This window comes from Ciconia boyciana, chromosome 8, assembly GCF_034638445.1.
Source record: "Ciconia boyciana chromosome 8, ASM3463844v1, whole genome shotgun sequence".
NCBI lineage: Eukaryota > Metazoa > Chordata > Aves > Ciconiiformes > Ciconiidae > Ciconia > Ciconia boyciana.
Genome location: NC_132941.1, coordinates 11,134,634 through 11,160,959, shown reverse-complemented (window position 1 = coordinate 11,160,959; position 26,326 = coordinate 11,134,634). Strand labels below are relative to the sequence as shown.

The 26,326-nt window shown below is 40.7% G+C and overlaps 1 protein-coding gene across 2 annotated transcripts in view; it reads left to right on the top strand.

The window, feature by feature from the left end:
• SH3GL3 (SH3 domain containing GRB2 like 3, endophilin A3) overlaps positions 1-26,326 on the top strand; it is a 59,384-nt gene that overhangs the window by 31,578 nt on the left and 1,480 nt on the right. For both annotated transcript variants that reach the window (XM_072870745.1, XM_072870746.1), the window contains 7 exons: positions 8,521-8,589; positions 9,896-9,968; positions 11,474-11,617; positions 13,209-13,342; positions 14,735-14,893; positions 18,591-18,694; positions 19,931-20,058. In XM_072870745.1, coding sequence (XP_072726846.1) covers positions 8,521-8,589; positions 9,896-9,968; positions 11,474-11,617; positions 13,209-13,342; positions 14,735-14,893; positions 18,591-18,694; positions 19,931-20,058 — 811 coding nt within the window. The remainder of the gene's footprint in view (positions 1-8,520; positions 8,590-9,895; positions 9,969-11,473; positions 11,618-13,208; positions 13,343-14,734; positions 14,894-18,590; positions 18,695-19,930; positions 20,059-26,326) is intronic.

The window sequence follows — 26,326 nt, the reverse complement described above, 5'->3', positions numbered from 1 at the left end:
GAGGTGCTGAGCACTCCGGTCTTGATCCAGCAAAGCACTTAAGCACCTACTGAAGTATGAACTTAAATGATTTGCTGGAGGTAAGCCAGAGTGTTCTGTATTTGCAAGCCTGAAACATATGCACTTTGTAGTAGACCTCTTATTTATTTGGGGGGGGGCAGAATAAATCTTTTTCTTTCAAGTACATCAGAGCAAGAATATTTTTGTTTTCTTTGAAAACACAATGTACTGAGGGAACCAAAGAGCTCTTGCCATCGTTCAGTGCTTAACCTCTAAAATAAGAGGTCTGGATTTTCTCCAAAGCATTAGGCTAGTATGAGCTGTGTCAATATAATTAAAAGAACAGCTTCAAGTACTGTTACAATTTTATAATTTGACTTTTTCCCTCATTGTTATATTTTTTTTTAAGGAGCCTGAGAAAAATATCTTTTTGTGTATATATTACCCATTTTCATTTGCAGATGATTTTCCACTTTTAGTGGCTCTGACATCCTTGTTTCTGCATGGCTCTGGGCCCTGTCTTGGGACATTCTTGGTGCAGGAGTAGAGACTTGAAGAGGCTGCCATTCTCATACCTGGTTGGTTTCAGCATCCTCTGCAGCTGTTCCAGGGGCCAAGTGCTGTGTTTCTTTAGTCTTTTGTTTAGATTTGTGTTTGAAAAATGTGCATCTTAGTTTAGTTTCTCAGTGTGGGGCACTTCTTTTTCTTCTGAGGACTCAGACCTTCAGTAGATCTCTAGAAGTCAATCACAGTGTCACCTTGAATCATGTATATATGTGTATATATTTTAGAATAAAATAGAAATAGTATAAGAGTTATTAGTAGCTAAGAAGGGATCACAGTTAGAAATAGAAACTAGCATACGAGACTGTGAGAACTGTAGAATCTTCAAGGTAATAGATAATGCCTAAGTTAGATAAGAGGGTACGGGCACTGCATATTTTACTAACAAGCATATGTTTGTCCTGAAAGAATGCGAAGCTGTAACCCTTCAGAGACCAATAATGGGAACATCCTCTTACCGGGAGAGCCGTAAAGATAAGGGGACACCACAACAACCATGAAGACAACAGGAATAACAGTAACTAGGGGAAAGGTAAAGGCGGCAGGGGGAGATCGCGACCACCAACCCAACTGGGGGATGAAAGGACTACCCCCCCCCCCCCCCCCCGACTCCTTGTGAGCATGGACAGTGAATTAAAATCATACTGTGACTTTAAATCGAAGCGGAGAAAATACGGACCAATGGAAGAAGAGGATGATTAGTTAGTCTGATGATTATGTATTAGATAGGCGTGGTGTGTTAACTTCTATGTGTAAATACTAAAAAGAATTGCAATAGGTGTGCTCCATTTGTGGAAATATTCCCCCTTGCGCCCTGCGCAGAATAAAGCAATGCCTCCTCTCTAAACATACTCTGTGTGTTTTGGGAGTTATTTTGCAGCGAGGCAACAACAGGGGTGTCTATAAGCTGCCCATTCGTTTTAGATGTTCACCTAGTCAATAAAGCAGAATATTTTATTCTTTTTTTAAAGAATATTTTTCTATCACAGTGGCAAACTTTGTGCAGATGGCTCTGCCAGTGTGTACTCCTTTATATTATTAAAGATGTGCTAAGATGCAAGACATTAGGTGAGCTGTATTGTAGGTTCAAGTTCTTGGTTCAAGTTCTTGGTAGTCTGCGCTACACGAACTAGTAGTAACCTTTTTTTTTTGAGCATGGGAAGTAACAATCAGGAAAGAGGAAAAACAGGTAATACGTGTAGCATTGTAATAGAGCTTAGAAGCACAAAACAGGGAATTACAGATACTTGAGGTTAAACTACTTTTGATCTAGAAGATGGGCTGGCATCTTGGTTCTCTAATCTGCTGGAGCATTCTGGAAAAGGACAAAAAAGGAAATCTCTCTCTCCCCTCTGGAGGTTGAACGCTGCAAGGAAATTCTACTTTAGCCAGAAGATATCTTGCCAGCCACCTTATTCTTCCCATTGTTTATGATAGGCTTTAATAAGATTCTTCAGAAAGCTATTAGTATTGTCACATTGCATTAAATCCTCTATGCATAATAATTTAACCCCAAATGAAACAATTATGTGGCTGCAGGGCAATAACTGGAAGTTTTAATGATTTATTAAGAGAAGCATAACTATTATGCATTAACCATACTGGAATGTAGTGTTTTGTACTAAGTATTGTATTTAAAGGTATATCTTAATGTATTTGTGCAGTTTGGCCCAGTTATAAGTTTCTGTGGGAAATGTAGCCGTATAGTTATATTATTTCCTGGCTTTCTATGTGTTAACTTTGGGATGAATCTATTAGTTTTGATCGCTTACTTCCTTTTTAGAGAGAGGGAAATAAATTTAAAGTCTTTTCATAGCTTTGGCTTTTTTGTTAAAAGATCTTTCCTAAAATCTGTGTTTTGCCTCATGGGTTTGACAGTGTGCATATTTATGACAAATGTAGGAATTTTCCATCCCGTTAAAGTTTCAACAGATAATTTCAGCAGATACTCCTTCAGAACAAAATAAATGCTGTTACTTGGTGAAGAGTCATTAAAAGCTCTTAAGTCTTTAATAGAATATGATACCTTTCATTCGGTCATTAAATAGTATTTGATAATTTCTTGGTCAGTTATGTACAAGAGAGCTTTGCTGGCCAGTTAAGGACTTCTTCAGCTCCACTTATTTCAACAGTAGCTGAATAACAACAAAAAACCTGTGATGGTTCAATCCCAGTTAAAGACTGTTGCAAAAGAATGGCAAAACAAGTGAAACAGAAGGTCAGAGCATGTGTGCAAGTATTGGCTGGCAAGAATCCTATTGACTTGTATTATAAAATACCCAGTGGATATGTAAAAAAATAGGGTAATTGTTTTGAGAGTTTTATCAGCTCTCTGTTGATCTGGGATATTTTTGGCAGTTTCTCATGTTCAGTAACCTTCCTTAGTGAAATATGAAAAAGTTCTGTAATTTAGTGGATATAATGTACAAGACATTAGTAAAAGCATTTTTCTGAAGCTTGTTTTTATAATCCATATGAGAATGGAGAAATGTACTATTCCTGTGAAATAAGAAGGATAAATCTTAACATACTTAAAAGTACTGAAAAATTACATGAAAACTTGGGGCTTTTTTAGTTTAGACTTTTGGTGAGCCTTAGAGTTCAGTTTAAACTCTAGACAGTTCGTGTGCTCTGTTCATGCTTCAGTACAACACAACAAATCAAAAGAAAATTACATTATCTCAAAGAAATGAAAGTAACAAAGAACTAGTGTAAGAACACAATCTCAGTATTAGGTTTATGGAAAAAATATTTTCTCAGAGAATTTCCTGGAATATAAATTCCTTGGAAGATAAATATTTAGTCTTTTAAGACTGTATAACAAAATTGCAATTTGCATTTTGAACAGTAGCTGGATATACAGAACTTAAATAGAAATCACAATGTCTGGAGGGGTTTCTTCCAAAACCTATTTGGTTTTTTTCCAGATTTGTCTTCCTAGAAGATTCCATGTAAGCTCACCAGACACTTAGATTGTCTATAATACATCATCTTTAATTTTTCAATATTACAAAGAACAGTAGGATCTAGGAAGAAGTTACAAGCAAGGAGCATTTGTGTACAAACTGCAATAATTCTTCAGGCAGAAAGGTCTTCTATTATATAGAGCATGCAAGTTTTACAATAAAAGGTAGTTTGCTATTGTATATAACAACAAATGAGAGGTGATAATACAATGGCTGTTTTGAAAGTGTTTTCATGTTTGTATTTAGGGTTTGGGTTTTTTTTTTTCTCCACGCTACCTCTAATACATCAGGTGTGATGGAGGGAGTTGCACAGACACCCGAGAGGAAGAAATCTTTCTCATTTCACAGCTATTCTCTGGGTGTAAATTTTGTTCCAGAGGAAACCTAATTAGCTCCACCAGAAATATGACTAATGAATGGCTTTAGCTTCTGACCTGGCAGTGGAACAGTAAGGTAGCGGTGGCCCCCATGGTGGGAACTGGGTTTTTTCAGAGCCCCAAATTCTGGCTCTGGCCCTGTCTACTGAAAAGGTGCTGAATCCATGGCACCCAGCTTCCAAATTTGGAGAGGAAGGATTCTTCCCATACAAGTAATTCCAAGCTCCCTCAGAATACACGCCTTATGTGATGGTAGCAGTTTCACCTTTGATTAGCTGACTCGTAAAAACTGATAGATATTGCCACATAATTACACAGCCCCACAGTTGGGCATGCTTCTATTAAAGTTCAAACCATTTTGCAGCTTAATATAATGCATGTAAATGATGCTCAGCAAATAGTTGGAGAATTAAAACTCAGCAGCTATCTCCTTTGTGCATCCATTTTCAATCATGAATTGGGTATCCTGTGACTTTTAATTGGGAGAGTGGTGATGCTAGTTTTACAGCTCCTAAATTCAGTATGATCAGAGCAAAAGCTTTTGTGTTCCCAAATGCAAGAATAGTAAAGCCGATCCCGATTATGCCAATATCAAACAAGCTGTAGTGGTGTAAAATTTAATGATAACCATTAGAACTTTATACCAATGTTTACTGTCAGGAGCGCAGACAGCTTATAGACTTTAAGGAATCATTCTTTACGGTATCTCTCTGAGCACTGAGGTAGTCTTCTTTCTCAAAGGAAATTAGAGCTCAGGGTAAATATAATTGAAGAAGTGTCTCTGTGGGCTAGAAACTGCAGTATTATTAATGTTTGCATAGAACTGGGAAAGTGTGTGGACAAACTTTTTCTTATGGTCAGTGTAGGTGTGTATGGTCATGTAGGTGTGTGTTAGGTTGTTTTCAGTGTCTGTATGAAACGGTGTCTGCAGATCCTGTGGCTGGCTCTGTGGAGTTGCATTCACATGTCACTGTAAATACGGAATTAGAATTGGAGTCGGGTAGGTCAGAAGAGCATCTCCAGATGCATCTAATCCAGCCTCCCACTTGAAGCAGGTCCTGTTAGAGCAGGTTGCTCAGGGCCTTGTCCAGGCAAGGCTTGAATATCTTCAAATGTGGGAGCTCCACAACTTCTCTGGACAACCCAACCCAGTGTTTGAATACCCTCATGGTGGTTTTTTTCTTCTTTTTTCTTTCCTTTTTAACAGGTCTGAATTTCTTGTTTTCCAACTTGTGACCGTTGCTTCTTGTCCTTCCACAAGATTCAGGCTCTATCTTTTCATATGCTCCCACTAGGTAGATACCCACTTAACCTCTTCCGAAGGCTGAACAAACTCAGCTCTCTGTTTGTATGCCATGTGCTCCAGTCCCCTGCTCATATCAGTGGCCCTCCACCAGACCCACCCAGGATGTCAGTGTCTTGTACTGGGGAGCCCAAACTGGACATGTGCATACAGACATACCGGACATGTGAGATCTGGTCTCACAAGTGCTAAATAGAGGGAAATTATCACTTCCCTGGGCACGCTGTCTATGATGTTGCTGATAAAGCCCAGTCAGCATGTGGTTGGCTTTCTTCAGTTCAGGGGCACACTTCTGACTTATGTTCAACTTGTTTTCCACCAGTACCACAGGTCTTACTCTGCAGAGCTGTTTCGTAGCCAGTTGGCCTCCAGCCTGTACTGTTGCATGGGGATATTCCATTGCAGGTGCAGGACTTGGCATTTGTGTTTGAGCTTCATGAAGTTCCTGTCAGCCCATTTTTTCCAACCTGTCAAAGCCCTTATGAGGAGCAGCCCCACCATCTGGTGCATAAACTGCTCCCCACAAGCTGGTGTCTTCCAGACGCTCAGGGATTGTACACTATCCCATCATCCAAGTTGTTAATTAAATTACTCCATTATTCTCTGCAAATTGTAGATCCAGAATCTCTCTCTCTCTCTCTCTCTCTGAAAGCTGGTGCATAGAAGTCTCAGTTGTTCTGTGACCTTCTAGATCTAACTTAGATGCTTTCCTTACTCCCAGCTGCTTCAGCAAGTTCAGTGATCCCCTTGCAAGGAGTGACTCGGTGTTGCTGCAAATAGTTTCTCCCTCTGTGAGTGGCATCAAACTTTATCCATTCAAAACACAGTGAAGAGTTTTGCAACATTTCAGAAAAGAAACCAAAACTAAACATGGGTGGCAGCATCTGAGCAGATGTGCAAAGAGGGCGAGCAGGCTGCAGCCTGGTGCTGAGGCACGTGTCTGGCGGCAGCGGGAGTGCAGCCTCGCCAGCCAAGTGCAAACGCCTGGATCAGCAGCTGCGATCCTGGCAAAAACAGCAACAACACAGTAAGCCTAAGTTTCAGACTATTATTCGAGGGAGGTGCGTGTGACCATGTATGGCCATCAGTAAGCCAGGGAGAGCTAAGGGATGCTAATGGATAAATAGTGTATGCCCTAAGACATTTACTGAAAACATATCAACTTCCAGTGTATCTGCTGAGAAATTGCATTTTTCAGACTATCTTTGTCAGCCTTCCAATGATCCAGTGGAGTTTTTTTTTCTCTCTGGCATTATTGTTAGTGTGTGAACTTCTACTCATCCACTTGTGCTTCTTGTTATAACATTCAGATCTATTCTGTCTAAGTGTGGGACACTTTGTTATTTTAGTCATTTGGTGCAGTAATTTATTATTAATTATGCTTTCACAGTCAAGCAATCATGTTAATTCATTGCATTTATTCTTCGTCAATATATAAATGGATTATTTGTAATGAGACAGCTATGGGTTGCTACTGAATGTGGATTTTGCAACTTCAGCCTGAGAAGGATAATTCCCTCACTGCACTAGGCCTTTGCAAGGGATCACCATGAGAGGTTTCAGGAAACCACAGATCTGTTCCTTGCCTGCTGGAGAAAGAAAACATGTGTGAGGCTGTGGAAAATGGCATTGATTATTCTAGGAATTAACATTGCACAGAAAGGAGACAGAAACTGCCAGTGTAAAGAAGCTGCTCAACTTCTGACAGGCTGCTTTTCATGCAGCCTTTTCATGCACCTTTCTCCGTCTGTGCTCAAGGACTCCTCAGATGTACCTGCAGAGACCGGGGCAGTGTCCCCTCCATGCGTGGCCTCAGTTTGCTTCTCTGCTATGATGTCTTACCGCAGCAAGATGATGACCCGCAGGAACTCACTGGTACTTGGGCTTCTTCCTCTCTGTTTTATCTGCTTTTGTGCTTGTTCTGTCAGTGCTCTGGAAGAGGAATAATCTTGACAAGTTGGTGGGCTGCTTGGCATATTAAGCATAAAGATTGCGAGTCCTACTGTAAAGCCGATAGAAATAATTAGCAGTATGGCTCTCTTTGAACTCACATTTTCCCTTAGGAGGTCTGTTCTTTTGGCTGTGTGGTAGCAGTGATACTGATACGAGGTCAGCCGCCACTGAGCTCCCAGCTCTGCTCCATCAGCTCATCGCTGGTTTTTGGCAAGGCAGCGCGTTCCTCCACACCTGTGCGGTGCAGGCTGTGACCGAGGAGAGGGAACCATTGCGCTGCAAAGAGCTGTGACCCATTTTCAGATTATGCAAGTCTCCAGGGCCTTTTGAATTCAGTGAGATGAATTCCCTTTTAGAAGGTGCTGAGGACGAACAAAACGCTTTATTGGGGGCAGGTTTGGGGAACACCAGCAGTCACTGAGCTAGGCCTGGATTTTACATTACGCTGTTAGAAGATTCAGTGATAAAAGTCAATTAAAACAGAGAAATGCGTAGCATTTTTGCAGGAATTATCCTAGGAATTTATGTTTAATGTTTGGTGAATATGTGTTAAACCACTTCCCTCGTAGTGGAGCGATGCTTTCAGAGGCTGTTTCACACTGGGTGAGGATCTGGCTTTCTTTTCACGCTGTTGCAGTGCGGGTACCATGGACTGCAAGAAGCAGATAGCTGAGTTCTGCTCGAGTGCTTATTCCTAGCCATGACTTTCTCAGTGAGGACCAAACTCGGGTCTGACAGCCTGGAGTTTTTACACAAAACTTGGATAATGTTTCAGCCATCTTAAGAAGATTTACTGAAATCCTCTTTTTAAAACTGGTGCTTTGCATTTTTGAAGAATGCATGATATTTTTGTTTTCAGTATCATAAAGGTCCTCAGTCACACAGGTGGGTCACTGTGCAGCATTTTTCACGAGTCTGTTCCTTCCACAGAACTGCAGACAACTCCCAGCAGCGGGAGCGGGAGCTGTATCCCTGAGCCTGATGGCGTACAGGGCCAGAAGGTACTCAGGAGTACAAGGCTGGAGAGACATCCTTGAAATGGTTACTCTGGATTTACCGGCAGTCCGACTCTGGTCCCTGGGCCTGAAGGCTGCAGTGTAGGCCAGCCTTTAGGGTACAAACTGTTTAAGCATGAGAAACCATTTTTTGTTTGCCTGTTGTAAATTTGTATCAGGTATCTTTGTCTCTCTTGAAATGAGTGCTTCACTTCCAAGACTAAGGTTACTTTTCTCTTGCACAGTTGCCTCAAATGGTTGCTGCATATTTTCTGATCTGAATTGAATTCCTGTGACTCTCAGATCTTTATTCTGTAATTAAAGAATCATGCAATTTTTTGGTTAAATTTGTCTTTTTACAGTTGTTCAGTGAAAAAATAAGTGGAGCAGAAGGAACAAAGTTAGATGAAGAATTTCAAGAGATGGAAAGGGTAAGGAAAGCAACATTTATATAGCAATATTAAGCTATTGCAGAATCAAAAATGTTTCATGTTTCAAGTGACAGAATGGTATTGTAGATTTATGTGGGGGACAACCCCCCCCGCCCCCGGTGCTTCCAGACAGAGTTATGTAAGGGTAAGGAAATTTATCCTTGAGCCTTGTCAGCTCAGCCAAGGGAGGAAGGGAGAAGAGATATCCACAAAGGCTGTCTGAGCAGAGGAAGCAGGTTCCACTGACACCTCTCAACAGTGAAGAGAAACTCCTCCAAGAATGGTGCAGAGCACCAGGAGGGGCCTTCTCTGTGTGCGAGATTAGAGAGAAAAGTCTTCAGTGTTTAGTGAGCCTTTGTAAATACCACGAAGCCTTCCCGTCTGACATTATCCATGATAAAAATCTAACTGCTAGGGTCAAAATTTGTTTTGATACAGAATTATATTTCTTAGTTTATATCCGTGTTCAGAAATTTACATGAATTGTTGTGGAAATGGAGGTGTTTGCTATCCACTTATTAGCTGTTGTGGTTGCAAATTTAACAATGTTACTGCCAGTACTGCCAGCATAAAGCCAGTTTCTGCTTTTTCAGCTTTTATGTGCTTTTTTAAATTGCCCTTGTCTCTCTGTGTACTTTTTAATGTCCATAGTAGACCTAGGTCACAGCTTTTATTGTTGGCAGATTGAGGGAAAGTCTTGCGTGAGTTGTTTTTTTTCCAACGTGCACTTTTGAATTTATGATCTAAACAGGTTTCTAGGTTTCAGTTTCTTCAGAATAATTATGTCCTTTCTCTGCATTATAAGAGGAAAAATAATGTGCAGGCCCTAAGGGAGGAAAAAGGAAACAAACCAGAAATGTGATTTTTTTTTTAATAGCATTTTAGAAACTGTTAAATGGGAAGACAGTGCAAACTACTGCTTTAAATGGCCATGACCCCAAGATTGTGAGGGATATGTTCAGTCTTTTTCACCTGTGGAGAAAAGCAGTCTTGGTAACAACTGTTGGGCTGGCCAGAAAATTACAGTCTAGAATATGTAAGCAGTAGTCAAGACTGATGGGCTGGAAAGGCAAGCCCACATTTTAATATAAACCTTCTCTCCTTCCCAGTACTACCTGCTAATGAATATGTTTTTGGTAAAATCCTGTCATAACTGTGACATGACTATTTATTTTAAGCTACAATATTTGCTTTATTTTAAATAATATTTCATAATCGGCTAGAATAGTGTATTATGTGTAATAAAATGATGAACTTTCTAGTAATTGATTTGCTTTTTGCTAATTATGTTACTTTTCTTTTTCAGAAAATTGATGTTACTAATAAAGCTGTAGCAGAGCTTCTGTCCAAATCCACAGAGTATCTTCAGCCAAATCCAGGTAGGATAGGAACAATAGGTGTTGGATTTTGCTGAACATTGTCTTCTTACTTGGAAATTCATCCTAGGTAAATGAAAGCTAATTAGGTCATCACTGTGAGGCTTATGTGTGTCCTGGAGAACTTTACCTGTGTGTGCAATGAACAATGGTAAAGTTTATATGCAGTAAGTCTGATCTGGGATGCATTCGACTTGCAGTACACAGTGCATCTGGTTTACTGGGCATGTGTAGGTTGTGCATGCGTGACATGTCTGGGACAGCTTGGTCCTGTGGTACAGCACGTGTGTTCATATTTGTACTGGATTTCCTGGAGTGGGATATGGACCCCTAAAGTGAAGAGAACGCCAACGTGATTTTTAGCAGAGATGTAAAAAGCCAGTGAATTTAACTCAGATGCTGCTGCCATCAGAGATACTGGTAGTTATGTAGCCATGGGGAAGAGGGCTGTTGCTTGCTTACCCAGTATTTGAAGGAGGTTTTGCATTTTCTGGACACTGCTAGGTCTCAGTGGGTTTTGGATTGTCAGTTAGTAGAGGTTTTTTAAATGTTGTTTTAAGAAACAAGAAAGGAGACAGGTTTACATTTGCAGTCAGTCACAAAGTTTCTGTTATGACCTTGATTCACTGTCCAAACCAGCTGTTGGAAGAACCTTCATTTTTTGAGAACTGTGACTGAATTCCTGTTTAGTCAGCTACACCAGTGACTTCAGAGATAGCTGTCTCTTGTGGGAACCTCATGAGATGTATGTCCCTGAAGAAGTTTGATGGGTTATATCTACATAAGGATGGAAGGATTCAGTCCTTTACCAAGGCCCAGCCAGGATGTTCAAGACGAAGCTTGTCACAATGGTCCACATTCCTCAGGAATGCCTTGCCCATGGCCATTACTGTGTGGAAGAAGCTGTTGAGTGATAATAGTAAGGAGTAGATTGGAAAAACTCTCCAAGAATAAATGCGTGTTTTTGTCATGATAGGTGGAGGATAATGACTAATTAATGTATGTAGCAGGCCATTCTGCAGAATAAGTTTTTACTGTCTTCATTAGTGGAACCAAAAAAAGAAAGGGGGCAGGGGGGGGAAGTTCTGTGAAGTTCTCACAAACAAGAGGGAGCGAGCATGAAATTGGCTTTGGTTGTGCTTGTATCTATTCTTTGTTTGCTTTCTGCAGTACTTCTAATCAAGGAGTTCACAAGCAGGAATATTCAAGGGAATGTGAGTATTGGTGAATATCCAATGATGTGAAGGTGACAAGCACTATATATCTGCCTGGAGAAATGATGCTTGTTCAGTTGGGAATAAAAAACAGTTTCACATGACCCATATTGTTGAATGGAATCTTATTTCAGCTTTTGACTATTGAAGTACTGACAACAAAAAACTTACGAATCTACAGACCAGGATAGTGACTTGCCTCATGACATTGCTTGTTAAATGATTTATTGCTTTAAATATATTAGTTTTGAAAGTGTTTTTATAACTTTTGTTCTTTTTTTATGTCCTTCTTAGCATACAGAGCCAAACTGGGAATGCTGAACACTATGTCAAAGATCAGAGGACAAGTTAAAACCACAGGCTATCCCCAGACAGAGGGACTCCTAGGAGACTGCATGATACGGTATGGCAGAGAGCTTGGCGATGGTTCTATGTTTGGTGAGTTTGTGTATCTCCTCTGTGAATATTTCAGCATAAAGTTCTTTGCAGAATACTACTCAGTGAGATAACCTATGTAAATAGCTACTGTAGGTAAGAGGGAAAGTTAAGTACAGTGATCAGGGGGTAATATAATCAACAAAACACAATGCTTCTGCATATTTGTCCACCTCTATTGCAGGTGGATATGATAACACTATTACTGATGCTATCTGATGATTCATATTATTACCATTTTTGTTTCTAAGTTGCTAAACCTAAATAATTTAGGGTGATTCTTAGATGCACTGTATTTCTTCTAACCTTTAAATAAAAACGGTTACCCTATATGTGAGAAGTAAACTAAGGGAAAAAATTCTCATGGAAAAAAATAAAGAGTAACTTTGGGTGATTTTTTTTTTTTTTTTTTTTAATGATCTGGTATTTCTGTGCTTTGGAGCAGTGCATCTTAAATATGCATTTTCTTATTTTCATGAAAATGAACTCTAGCTTGGCCATGCTACAATTCTTTGGTAAATCAAATCTTACTTATTTCCTCTCAAAATACACTGGTACTTCCCAGCCAAAATCTTGATAGAGGCCTTGCTTGCTGAGCATGCATAGTATATGTGGGCTTGACTGGTATGAATTTTAAGCGTTGTCACAGAGCTACTCAGTGGGTGCTTTTTGATATGGCTGGGATTAAGAGAGAACCAGGGAGAAATACCTGAGAAAAGGAGAATCCTGGTCTGGGAAAAGAGAGGGGGACTGGGGCTAGGAGAGAGTGGTATGGGCTGGGACTGCATGCAGAAGCCAATACACAACTGGCTGGCTTTGTTATGTACTGTTGTTAGAATCTGCAGTTTTACACACAGTGGTTGTCTTGAAATAGTAACAGCTATGTAGGCGTAGGGACCTCGCACTTGAGCCCAAGTAGGTGCTGCGTAGGGAAAGATGCTGCTGATAGCTGAAGACTCATTTATTCTCCTCATGAAGAGTGAAGTGGCACAACTCATCTGTGAGCTGGATGTATTTGTGTTTTTGCAAAAGCAACAGGGATACTAAATAAAACTAGGGAAGGGGAAAGGACATTTCAAACACTGTTCTGCCTGCTGATCCTTACGTGCGTAATAAAGTATACAGCTATGTTAAATAGGTGGTTTTAAAGAAGCAGCAACAATTTTGACGAAAAGGAGGTTTGGAAAAAAACCACACTGTATGTGAGGAAGCTGTAAAACATGATTTTGTGATTAAAAAGTTACTCACTTTTTGTGTATTTAATAATATCACTAAAGTTGTACAAATTAATCAGCTTGGTTTGCAGTCCTCAAAGTGGAGGAGGTTTGTAACCTATGCAAATACAGTAGGGAAAATAGTATTATTTTTTTTCCTAGGGCATCAGGGAAAAAAACAAAGTGTACTTCAGAACAAAAATTTTCCAGTTCTAGTTTTCTGTAGGGGACAAGCAAGTACATAGCTTGCATTGTTTTTTTTTTTACCCTTCAAGGGCCTGCAGCAGATACAAAGATACCTGTTTGAAATAGCTGTTTCATAAGACAAATTTTTTGGTTTTACACATACTGAGATATAAGTAGCCTGTTCTTTACCATAGGCCTTGCACTACTGGATGCTGGTGAGAGCATGAAGCAAATGGCAGAGGTGAAGGACTCACTTGATATTAATGTCAAACAAAATTTTATTGATCCTCTACAATTATTGCAGGACAAAGATTTAAAAGAGATTGGGGTAAGTTTTCCAGAGTAAAGCTTCACTTATCAATAATCAGAGTCAATCAAACTCTAGTTACCTGAGATATTTTTCTTGAAAGCAATAAGGTAAATAAATTTCACTGCTTTTAAGTTTGTGTCTCTAGTAAAACAGTGATGAAATCTGCCTAAAATCAATGCCTGGCTATTTCTCACTTGTCTAACTTACTGAATTTGCTGTATTGCTTGTACATTCAGTGCAAGAAGGCTAGTGAAGAAAACTATATTTTTCTGCTATTTTATTTTAACCGACAGTTTTATTAATTCTTATGAACATGTGAGTGGGCTGTGATTTATTGCGACTGATTATCCTATCTTGCTATCTCTGTCAGCCTAAAGCTGTTTGTAATGGAGGATGGATATGACTGTTGAAAAAGGCCATTCAGGGCAATCACAGAATCATCTGAAAAGTGCCATAAAATGTTGGAAGTACCATATGCCACTATAGGAAAAATACAGGAAGCTGAGGAACACATTTTTAACCTTTAGAGTTAAGTTTTTCAGTGCTTTTGTTTACAATGTGACAATTCAAAGAAAGCCAGGCAGTCTCTGTCTGAGTGTGTTGATTCCAATAGACTTGGGTAATCAGCAAGTTAAAACCCTGATGAAATGCAGAAATGAAAGTTATTTTATTTGTTTACACATAAATGGATGTGGAAAGCATAGCAAAAAGATAGTAATAATGTCTTGATGTCTGTAGCTGCCTCCTATGATACATAACTGTTTTCAGTTGTAGTTCTTCTGAACTGATGAAAAGAAACTGTTTGACATTAGCTTTAATGAGCATTTTGTACTGTCACTTTGAGTCCATTGTATAAATCTGTCAGTCCCATGATTTTTGGCAACAGAAAAGCTTGTGTAGTTACATCAGATAGAAGTGTCAAGTTGACACCTAACAAAGAAAGTAAGAATACAAGATTTGTTGGAGCACTGCTTATGGAATGAGAGGGGTAAATAACCCTTTAACTTTTAGCTGTCATATTGCAAATAATTCAAGAGGTAAAATTGAATTAAATGTAGAATATGGGGACACACATATATTTAGATTGGATCCTGCTTCTCATTTAGACAATCTGAAGTGTTACACATTTAGTGAAGTCCATGAGTTGGATGCCTAAGTTTAGCAAATCAAGGTAGCGAATTCCCCAAGTGCTAACAAATGGCTGTTTATTTAAACTCTATACAGTTTAAAATTTCATTCATGTATACAGTCCTAGACTTACCTGATGCTGCCAAAGGGATGGACTGGATAATCTCTGAGCCTTGTTTTTCTTCGATTCTGCATATCTCTATATTTGCATCCATAACTGAAATTTCCTTAAGTCACAATGTGTTTGTTTGGACCTCCTCATAAATATTCTGTCTTATTTAGCATCATTTGAAGAAACTAGAAGGACGCCGTTTGGATTATGATTATAAAAAGAAGCGTCTTGGAAAGATACCAGATGAAGAAGTTAAACAAGCAGTAGAAAAATTTGAAGAGTCAAAGGAACTAGCTGAAAGAAGCATGTTCAATTTCTTAGAAAATGATGTAAGTCTGTCCTGCATTTTTGTTTGCTGCAGTACATCTAGGAGGGCAGTGTGTGTGGGATTGGATAAAGCCTGTCCCATCCTTCATAGGAGGTAAGGTCTGAAAGCAGAAAGTGTGCCTCTTTCTCTTTTAATCTTCTGTGAGAGAGGAACATAATGCACAGCAGTAAATGGGAGAACTCAAGAATTCAGAAGTTTCTTCTAGAAATACAGTGGCTCAGACAAAATTGTCGCAGAGGTCTTAAGTAGTTTTATAATCACAGAATCGCACAGGTTGGAAAAGACCTTTAAGATCATAGAGCCCAACCGTAAACCTAACACTACGAAGACCACCACTACACCATGTCCATAAGCATCTCATCCAAACATCTTTTAATTACCTCCAGGGATGGTGACTCAACCACTTCCCTGGGCAGCCTGTTCCAATGCTTGATAACCCTTTCAGGGAAGTAAAATTTCCTAATATCCAGTCTAACCCTCCCCTGGCGCAACTTCAGGCCATTTCCTCTTGTCCTATGGCTTGTCACTTGGGAGAAGAGACTGACCCCCACCTCTCTACAGCCTCCTTTCAGGCAGTTGTAGAGAGCAATAAGGTCTCCCCTCAGCCTCCTTTTCTCCAGGCTAAACAACCCCAGGTCCCTCAGCCGCTCCTCATCAGACTTGTGCTCCAGACCCTTCACCAGCTTCGTTGCCCTTCTCTGGACACGCTCCAGCCCCTCAATGTCTCTCTTGTAGGGAGGGGCCCAAAACTGAACATGGTATTCGAGGTGCAGCCTCACCAGTGCCGAGTACAGGGGCACGATCACTGCCCTAGTCCTGCTGGCCACGCTATTTCTGATACAAGCCAGGATGCCATTGGCTTTCTTGGCCACCTGGGCACACTGCTGCCTCATGTTCAGGTGGCTGTCAACCAACACCCCCAGGTCCTTCTCTGCTGGGCAGCTTTCCAGCCACTCTTCCCCAAGCCTGTAGCGTTGCATGGGGTTGTTGTGGTCCAAGTGCAGGACCTTGCACTCCGCCTTGTTGAACCTCATACAATTGGCCCCAGCCCATCAATCCAGCCTGTCTATGAGCAATGAACTTATAGAACTACTCAATGAGAGTAGAATGCAGTTTGATCAGTGGGAGGGGGAAAGTTGGGAGATTAACATAGTCACCAACCGGCTGCTGAAACTATAAGCAAGGGTATGTACCCTGCGCTTTCTGAATTGTAGCTCACTTATAGTCAAAACTTTGCTGCTGATTTGAAGTCTCTGGGTGATTTTACCTCTGAAAATCATTATTATTACTATTTGGCTCTGAAAATTACTCCATAGAGTTTGTGGCTTGGGCTCAGGTACCTGGACTTTAGCTCAGAGTCCCAAGTCCATCATGAAATTATGTCTAAATAAGGAGCAGCTGTGGTCTTTCAGAATAATCTTCTCGTCTGTCCATACACAGAGGACTAGCAGGATGTGCTTTCTCCCATGTAATCATGGAATTGTAGGAAAAGAGAACTGGAACTATTTGGGCCTATTCCAAAGCTTTGTCTTCTCCTGTAGATGCAGCATCACAGAAAACACACTTAGAAAGGAAGGAGTGTGCTGTCTTCCGTGAGCAAACTGCAACAAGGAGGAGCTGTTAAGTGCAAGCATTTAACTGCAAGCAACTTCTCCCTCTATGCACACACGTGTAATGGCCAGTTATAAACTAGCCTGTAGCTCCTAAACTGTGAGTGGGATGCCTTTGTTACAGCTGTGTATAAGTCAGTAAGCCTCTTGCTGTTTTACCAGTGCAAGTTATATGAGGGCACCAAAAAATGTAACATCCTCTATCAACAATGTCGGCACACTGCTCCGCTGTAGGGTCTACCAGTTGCCTGGTTGCAGTGTATGTGTTTTATGATTCTGTCTTGCATAAGCAGCTGAGAAATATTTCAGATGGTGTTTATCATTAGTCAAAGCACCAAACTGAGGATAAAACAGTGCATGGATTAGAATGATTTAGCTGAGCCACTAGAGAACTGATGAGTTATACTTTCTAGTATAACTAATTCTGCCTGTGGGAGGGGGTGAACTGGATGTCCCTTTGAGTTTTTTTTCTGTATGCACTTTCTACTGTTTCTGTTTAAAGAAAACTCTGTGCTCCTTCCCTTCCATTTTCCCTGCTGACCCAGTCTGTCTGTCTGTCTGTCCTCCTCAAACTTCTCATTACAGCCTTGTTGTCTAACCCCAGAGTGTCTTGCTGGGTTTGCAGAGATCTTAACTGCAATCGCTTCCTTCCCATCCTTTCCAGTTCCCCAAATATCTCCCTTTCTTGGTCTCCTTGCCGTGCAGTCTCTGTTCTCTGAGCTCTGGTTCCCAGCCATCTTGCCAGGTGCCTTTCCCAGACTCAGTCCTGATCCACATCTCTTTCTCAGGTTTTTGCACAGCTAGTTCCAGACCTCCCACATAGACACTGTTGCATGCACTTTTTATCAGACCCATCTTCCTGCCTTTCCCACTCAGCCAGTCCCAGGCTCCTCTTGCTGAGTGGCTTTTAGTCCCTCAAGTTTCTCTGGCTCTTTCCCAGTCTGTCTCTGTCTCTCTTCTCCTAATCCACAATTCCATATCCCTCCTGGCTCTTAGTCATGTTGTTTGGACAGTCCTTGTCTATCCATTTTCTCTGACCACCCCATCCAAACCCCAGGCACTTTGTGCGTTGTCCTCAGCTGGTTTACATTACTCTCTTTCTTTTGACTGTGATGGAATCGTACCAGCTGTTGATTTGGTTCTGTGCATTTCATTTCTGTATGCTATGTGACAATGTTTGGCTCTCTTGGAGTCCCAGCAGAATTTCTAATAATCTTTTTAACCGAGTAAAAACAGACAAAGTGTAGCACAAAATTGCCATGGGTCCATAAAACATTCACAGAAAGTTTACTCGGATACCTTGTTGTGATCCAATGTCTGAAGACATCGTGATGGAATGGAAACATGTCAGATTTCTTGGGGTCTGTCCTCTTAAGGCTGTCTTAAAAGAAGAGGACAAATAAGTATCTGTTACTGCTCCATCCCCAGTACAGCTTGAACTTTTCCGTTTGTGTTAGGGGAATGAGATTATTTGTTACCTCATGAATAACAATATTTTGATTTTTCTTTCTCCTTCACATTCTCCCTTTCCTCAGCATTCATATTTTTGAGTGATTGGCTGATGCTTTTTAAATCCAAGTAGATAAATCATGTTTCATTTATTGGTTTATAAATGCTGCCATCTAGTGAGGTAAGTCCAGATCATTTCAGAACTGCAGTTTGTAAACATTGCTAATAAACACTAATATGGCTGAGTCATAAGAACTGACAGTGTAATTTCTTCCAGCATTGCTGATTAGCAAAGCCCCACTTTCACCTGCTAAGGGGTCATGTCCTTTTAACTGTTTCAGGCTTGGGTGTTGACAGACAGCTGGCTTGGAAGTTGAAAGCAGAAGGGATTTGCACATTGTGAAAGGAAATGACTCAAGGACCCAGCCCTGAGTTAGTGAACTAGAAGTTACACCTCAGTTTTGTTCAGTTTCCAACTGGCAATTTCTTTGATAGAAACACATATGCTCTTTTTCAATAGCTTCCACAAGGTATCAAGGTCTTTTGAGATACCAGGTCTGTTTTGAATGATCTGTTTGTTTATCCTTCAGCTGAATGTACTGCAGGCTCCTTACAACTATTTTCCTTTCTATATTTCAGGTAGAACAAGTTAGCCAGTTGGCTGTGTTCGTAGAAGCAGCACTAGATTACCATAAACAATCCACAGAAATTTTGGAGGATCTGCAGAGCAAGCTGCAAAACCGGTAAGACTGAACTCATCAGAAAAATTGGAACCTCTTTTGCAGCTTAGGTTCATGAATGTGAAAAGTCACTGGAGCAACAGATCTTGTAGCACCATCTCACAGATGCACATTTGCTGTGCTCTGTGCCTTACTGGACTTCATTGCTTTAAACTGTTGCCACCTGGCAACTTCTTGCTGTGCTGTGAGCCTTTAATGTAATGCAGGATCTGCCCAGAAGGCTTTGAGTGCGTGCAGAATCTCTCTCTCACATCTGCGGAGGTTAATCAGGACAGCCTCCATTTGTTTGTAAGTTTATTTAAACTTCCATGCTTTGAGTTGTGTTTTGGAGGCTTTGCTGAGAAGTTGGCCTATTTTAATTGCGATTAAGGGGTATACCAAAATTCTGCAGCGGTGTAAGGAAGCCGCTGACTAGGAACGCAGCTGTGGTACAGTGCACTTATGAAAGGCCCAGATACTTTGTGTCATCCTAATAGAGGAAAAAAATGCTGCTGTCATTACTTTGTTATATGTCACTCAGAGAACCAGCAGAGAACAGGAGACCTAAATGACTTGAGTGTCACCATGGCATACGCTAACGTTACAGTCGCAGAGTCGAGGTAACTTTGGGGCTTTCCTGAGATCAGGGCGGACGTGGTGGCTGTGAGTATTAGCATAGGGGTAGCTGTGCCTGTAGACACCCTGCACCATCCCAGCTGGAGGGCCCGGTGAGACAAGGAGGTCTCAGCTGGGCCACATGCACATACAGGAAGAGGTGTTGAGACAGTTGTGCTGACCAAATGGTTGTTTCCCATTTTCTCTAATAAAAAGGCAATGCGTGAGATTCCGTCCCTGGGCCTCTGTCCTGGCTGGGTTTCTGCATATGTCATTTGCAGCTGAGCTTTCCAGAGAGCTCATTCCTGGAACTTCTGCTGAACTCAGTGGCAGCTGTGGATGCTCAGCACTTCTCAAACTCAGGCTGTTAAGCTTTATACCTCTGTCAGCAGGACCAAAGCATTAAATAAAATAGGGACTCGCTGCAATTCAAATACTGCAATTCAAATACAGCTTTTAGTGAATAAACCTGCCCCACCCCACCCCCCCCCCAAAAAAAAAAAAAAAAAAGCCTAAAAACAAAACCAGCAGAAGATTCCCCGCGTCCCCCCCCCTTTCAAACACCAAAGCATTGAACCTGAGTGGAAGCTCTGTAAGTATCTCTTCCTTCCAGTAAATCTCTTGCCACTCTTCTCTGTGTTCCAGAATAAATGTAGCATCTAGTCGGCCTAAACGTGAATTTAAGCCAAAGCCTGTAATAACTACAACTCTGGAAATTGGTGATAATCAGCAGCACAATGGGATTGCCTATAGTTCTTCCATGAAATCATCAGGTAAGTCTATGGCCACAGAATTAACATGTCGATAGATGTTTTGCCAGATTGTTGCTTGAAGTATTCCTTGTACCATGAGAACAATGGATCCATGAAGTATCAGTATCCATGCATCTGACTCCGGTTTGTTTCCCAGATTTGGAAATGGAATTGTGAAGCAGGGTTCCTCTCAACAGTCTCCTGCCCATCTGAAATTTAGGTGTGGCATTCTGCTTGGTCTTTTAGGTTCTCTGTATTGCCACTGAAGGTGGGAGGAGAGAGAGGGAGAGGCACTTGCAGAAAACAGTTCATTTCTTGCAAAGACAGATGCCTAAGGTGGGTGTGTTAGATCACTGTCTGGAACATCTCCAGATGCTAATTTCTCTCCACAGTCTGAGGCCATAAATGATCGGTACAGGATCTTAAGTATTAGCCATGTAAAATTCAGAGAGATGACTCCCACCCTTACTGATTTTATTAACACATTTTTCTTTACTGTCCCCTAAAGTATGCACCAAAGTGTGTGCATTTATGAACTGAAGTACTTAGGTACCTATTGGTGTGGGAGTAGGATCCCTTCCTTTGATTAGGCCCTGATTCCACAAAAAAAATCAACTGTTGAAAGCGCTTGAAAGTTGTGTGAATGATAATAATTAGTAAGGTTACACTACTCATTGAAATAGCTTTTCCTCATCTCGTGAATAAAATTATTTTGCCCTATCTCCTTAACAGCTACAGTGGTGATGAGAGAAGACCAATAACCCCCCTCACCCCCCCCAAAAGACAACAATATGCAAAGAAAAGAGAGAAAAAGCCAAATTCTTCCATAAACATTATTTGTAAGGAAAATAGAGGGGAAGCAGTGAGCCAAAGGTTCCCTTCTCTACGTGGCATGGTATCTAGGATCTTTTTCTGAAGCTTTTTTCTTTTTATTTTTTCCTCGCTCTCCAATTTCCTCTTCCCTCCAGTCTTGTTCCTTTTTAAAGGTTGTTGGGAGAGAAATGAGGGAACTAAAGGTGAAAGAATAAAGCTTGGAGCTGTAACTTTATGCTCCTTCTAATGTCGCTAACTTTCTTGCACTCTGCTACAAGATGAAGCTATTATACAATCCATACTGAAGGGGATTTGCAGCAGTTGGGCAGCATAAATCTACCCAGCAAGATCTTACTCCTTGATTTGTTTCTTTTGTGCTTGTGCTGGTTTTGGCTGGGATAGAGTTAATTTTCTTCTTAGTAGCTGGTGTGGGGCTATGTTTTGCATTTGTGCTGGAAACAGTGTTGATAATACAGGGATTTTTTCATTATTGCTGGGTGGTGCTTACACAGAGTCAAGGCCTTTTCTGCTTCTCACCCCACCCCACCAGCGAGGATGCTGGGGGTGCACAAGAAGCTGGGAGGGGACACAGCTGGGACAGCTGACCCCAACTGACCAAAGGGATATCCCACACCACATGGCGTCACATTCAGCATATAACGCTGGGGAAGAAGGAAGGGAGGGACATTCAGAGTGATGGCATTTATCTTCCCAAGTAACTGTTATGCGTGATGGAGCCCTGCTTTGCTGGAGATGGCTGAACACCTGCCTGCCCATGGGAAGGAGTGAATGAATTCCTTGTTTTGCTTTGCTTGTGCATGGCTTTTGCTTTACCTAATAAACTGCCTTTATCTCAACCCATGAGTTTTCTCACTTTTGCCCTTCTGATTCTCTCCCCCATCCCACCAGGGGGAATGAGCGAGTGGCTGTGTGGGGCTTAGTTGCCGGCTGGGGTTAAACCACGACAGTGCTTGCTTCAAGCTACTTGAGGGTGTGTTAGTGAAGCTCTCCATACTGCCTGAAAGCTAAGAGCAGTTTTGCGTTGCTGTCAAATGTGTTTATATATATAAAAAGTCAAAAGTTTTTATATATATAAAAAACCAAACTCTTTACCAATACTTCTCAAAAAGTGGTACAAAAATACAGTATAAAAACACAGCCTCCAGTATAAGACTCGCAATTACAGCAGCAGTTTCTAGAACATAAAATCCAAGACAAGCTACTGCATGACGTGGTAAGATAGTGAGGTACGGTCCAGCAGAGCAAGGGGATCACCCACGGGGTGCCATTAACCCTGGTGACAGAGACGTCCTGCCATTGCCATCTCCATGGGGATCCATCCAGAGACTAGCCCTGTGCTGGGCTCTCCATGTCTGCCTCTGCCTGCTTCCCTGAGCCGAAGCAGATCATGGTTGCAGATCATGGTTGGGACTGAGGGAGGCAACCCCCTCTTTGCACTCTCCTCTCAATTCAGACCACCATTTCCTAAGACATGTGATGCAAGGACGCATTTCATTCAAAGCACTGGGGATGCCTGCAGCAATCAATAACTTTTTCCAGTTATTTTCACAGCACATCTGGAGGAAAGTAGCAAAAACATAGCAACCTTTATTAAAAATTCTGCATAAAATTTCTAGGCCCGTATCAATTACTTGTCAAGTTACATAAACTTTATTTTTTCTGCTTTGCATGTGCAGTGGAGAAAGGAGATTCAGCGTCAGCATTTGTATATAAACTGGTGTGTCAAACCAGAGATAAAACAGCACACATATTACAGTGGTTTATCATTGCCATGAAGCAATTGATCCAAGATGTCCTTTAAGGGAAATCAGTCCTGCCTTTGGGAGAAAGACAGACTAGGTGACTTCTCAAGGTTGTTTCCAGCCCACTTAGTTTTAAAAATAAAAGCCAGATTTAATGAGCTAAAATTCAGTGAATGAACTGAAAAATAAATTACCACTGATCACTAAGATAAGAAAAGAGTGAGCCACTTCCATTCATTGATTCCATTCAGGGACTATTGCATCAACTGCTTGCATATCACTAAATGATGGGTTTTCACTTACTGCTTGGCTCAGTGCTGTCAGAATGGAAAAGAAATAAAACAACCATGAGAGAGATGAAAAGGAGAAATGGGATATATTTAATAATTGTTGCTATACTTAGTGTTGCTAATAATATCAGAAAGACCATCTATCATGTTTTTTTCCTCCTGAAGAAGCTATGGATGCTGTGCTTACCTCCCCGGCAGGTACAATCATCAGTGAAATCGTTGTTCATTGTCTTCTTTCTCTTCCTGTCCATACTCAAAACGTATCCATATGGATTTCTGTGGAGGTGCAGTGGGGTCAATATGCCCTGCTTGTAAATGGCGAAACCTTTCTGTTCATGTTTAAAATCAGAATCATGAAACAGATTAGATTTATGGTCTGTGTTTTAGAAATGTGAACCAGGCGGCTCTAAGCAAAACTGCTAAATGTTCTAAGGTCTCCATGTGATAGGGGGGATAGCATCATGATCACCCGCTTTCTTCATTTAGAAAACTGACCTCTTCATCCTACACAAGCAAGCACTTTCATGCTTAATTTCCCATTTTACACATTGACCCTATCAAAATGTAGACCTTTAATTTCTCTGATACTGTCACTCAAGGTAAGTAGTATCTTAGTATTCAGTGAACCCATGGAAATCAACAGGACATTCCAAGTAAGCTGTGATACATTCAGCACAACTACCACAATCCAGTTCTGAGTGTTGAAATGGTTTTTCCCGTGCTTCACCACAGCTTTTCAAGTTAAGTATCAGCTTCTTGAATTAGAAATAGTATTTTCCTTTGTATGGTCCCTAACACATGGGGATTATTTACTACTAATGACTTGCACACATTTGCATTGCTAGATTCACAGAAACCTCATTTTAATGTTGTGAATTATTTAGCTGCTTTGATTAAGCACAGATAACAAATCTGTGTTTTTGTTCTAATTCATTGTTACCCTCATTAATCAGCTGAGGCTATGAGCATCATCTGGCTCATTTTAGAACTCTCTTTAAATGCTGTGTTATGTCATGCCTTTCATTCTTTTTGTTTGTCAGGTTTGACTATGATATGAAATAAATGGGTCTGGTTGCCAGGTGCTGGAATGTAGCATAAGCATTTAAATGTTTACTCACTTCAGCTGTGAGGGAGGCTTGGATTAATTATCTTAGCAAGTTTCCAGTTTGTTATTATTAAAGTATAATTTTGCTACCATATGTGTACAACATGGAATAGAAGGCAGAGTAGATGCAGGTACAGGCAGTAACTCCCTTTGGGGAAAACAAACAAAAAACCAAACCAGCATTGAATGGCATTCTGCCTTCATTCTGTAACAGTCATAGACAGCTTCTTGCTTAACCTGTTTTTGTGGTGGTTTTTTCCATTTGTGCTGGCCAGGTTTGAGTGGTCTGGAGATTAATGACAAGTCATCTTTGAATGTGACAATGAAGTGTGGCAGTTTAGCTCCACAACTGGAGAAATTAAGCAGGCGTGCATGGTGTTGCAAATTAACATAAATCCTGTTTGCAGAAAAAGAGAGTGCAATTTCTTTAGCTTAAATCTGCAACAGGAAAGGATGTGCAAGTATTTAATAGACAGGAAAAGGCTGGAATCCTGTCACCAATTCTGTGATGTTAAACAGTGTGTGTTGCAGACTGTCAGCCAGTGGTGCCCCCATTGCCTTTGTCAGGGAAGCTTTGTCTCATTGGATTATACAGTAGCAGCAGCTGCCTGACTCTAATGAAGACTTTGACTGATCCTACAGCCTGGAGTGAAACCGGTTGTACTGGCTGTGACCATTATTTAAAAATCTTTCCAGGCTGCCAGACATTTCTTTTCCGTTCTTTGGAGCTTAAAATGAACCAAATGTGATCCATCTCATATCAGGTACCTTACTGTTAGAAACTAACTGGCTTGCAATAATAGATTAACCCCATCGGAGCAGCTGGTGAAAGCAAGGAACTTTGTCAGTTATTCAGAGTGCTGCCTTCTGCTGTTGACAGTTCCAGTGAGCTGGTACCAGTTCTACCTTGGCAAAGACTGAAAAGAACTCAGCTGGTTTTGAACACAATCAGTCCCTTTTTGTTGGGAAACTGTGGCTCATCTTCGTTTTTTCTGCTTGGGCTGTTTCAGCAAAACTATGTCCAGAACCAAGCTTTCACCCGTGCCATTGTATTAGACTAGCCGTAATTCGGTTGTTCTTGTAAAACTTTGTCACTACCCCATGCCTTCCACAGGCAGAGGACTGGTCTGGCGTTGTTACAGCAGTGTTCTGGAGGGGTTTGCTGAGGGGGATCTCTGTGTTGACGGCTCTCTTCCGTTGTTATAAATAAAAGCTCTCTTCTGTTGTTATAAAGGATAAAACATACCCACAAAATAGAAAAGGAATTCCTACTTCCCAGTTTTAACACCAAATATTACCCCTGATTGTATTATTGTCAATTAAAAAGATGCTTTCACCTGTTCTCATTTACTGATCACCAGAATAGTTGTCAGCTGGCTTCCTTAAGAGGCTTCTCCCAATTCCTTTTACTAGAAAATGCCTCAACAGTTACTTTTCAATGGTTTCCTACATGTTACCATGATTAGCAGATCAAAATGCATTTTTGCATGCATTTTTAGCATCTCAGCTATCGTATCTATATTGCATTACCAATTGTGTGCAGATTTAGCCAGACAAAAATTATTCTTCAAGGTGACTGCATGATTAGCGTGTGTGATAGCTGGGAGAGAGAGTCAAGACTAGAATATTTGAGAATTGTTGCAAATAAGACAACCTGAATAACTTAGCATTTAAGAGGTTTAGCTGCTTTAATGGAAGTACTAGAGTGTTCTAGAGTTGTCATGCTATAATGTGTTTTAGTACTGTTTATATGGCAGCAGCATGAAATCTTTTCTCCTATTCTTCCTTTACAAATATATTTCAAATTACCAGACTTCTACTTGGATATGCTGTATATGTTTTTAAAAATCTGTTCTGGCTGAACTTCAGTTGAACCTCTGGCTAGTCCTTGGCCACAGGGCTAAGCTTTACAATTTGAACATTAGATTACATTTTATTAGAATAAGTTATTATTCATAAATATGAATGAATGTATCCATACCACAAATCCAAGCTGATTAACACCCCTTCATGAGAATATCTTTAAAAAAGGTGACTGCATTTACAAGGTTAACTTGTTTTGCTAATGGCGATTCTGTTTTGTACTTTATGTTTATATTTACTTGTTTTCCAGTCAATATATGTACTTACTACTATGTTTGCATATGGTACCATTAATGTTTTAAAAGAGTAATTTGGAATTAAGATCTGTATAGCAGGGCAAACAGTGTAAGTCACAAGAACAGCCAGATACTGTCTCGGAAAACTCCTTTCATCTGTAAAAAAGTTTGACAGGCACCATTGTTCCTAGCATAACCTTTGCTTTAGTTCAGCTGAAG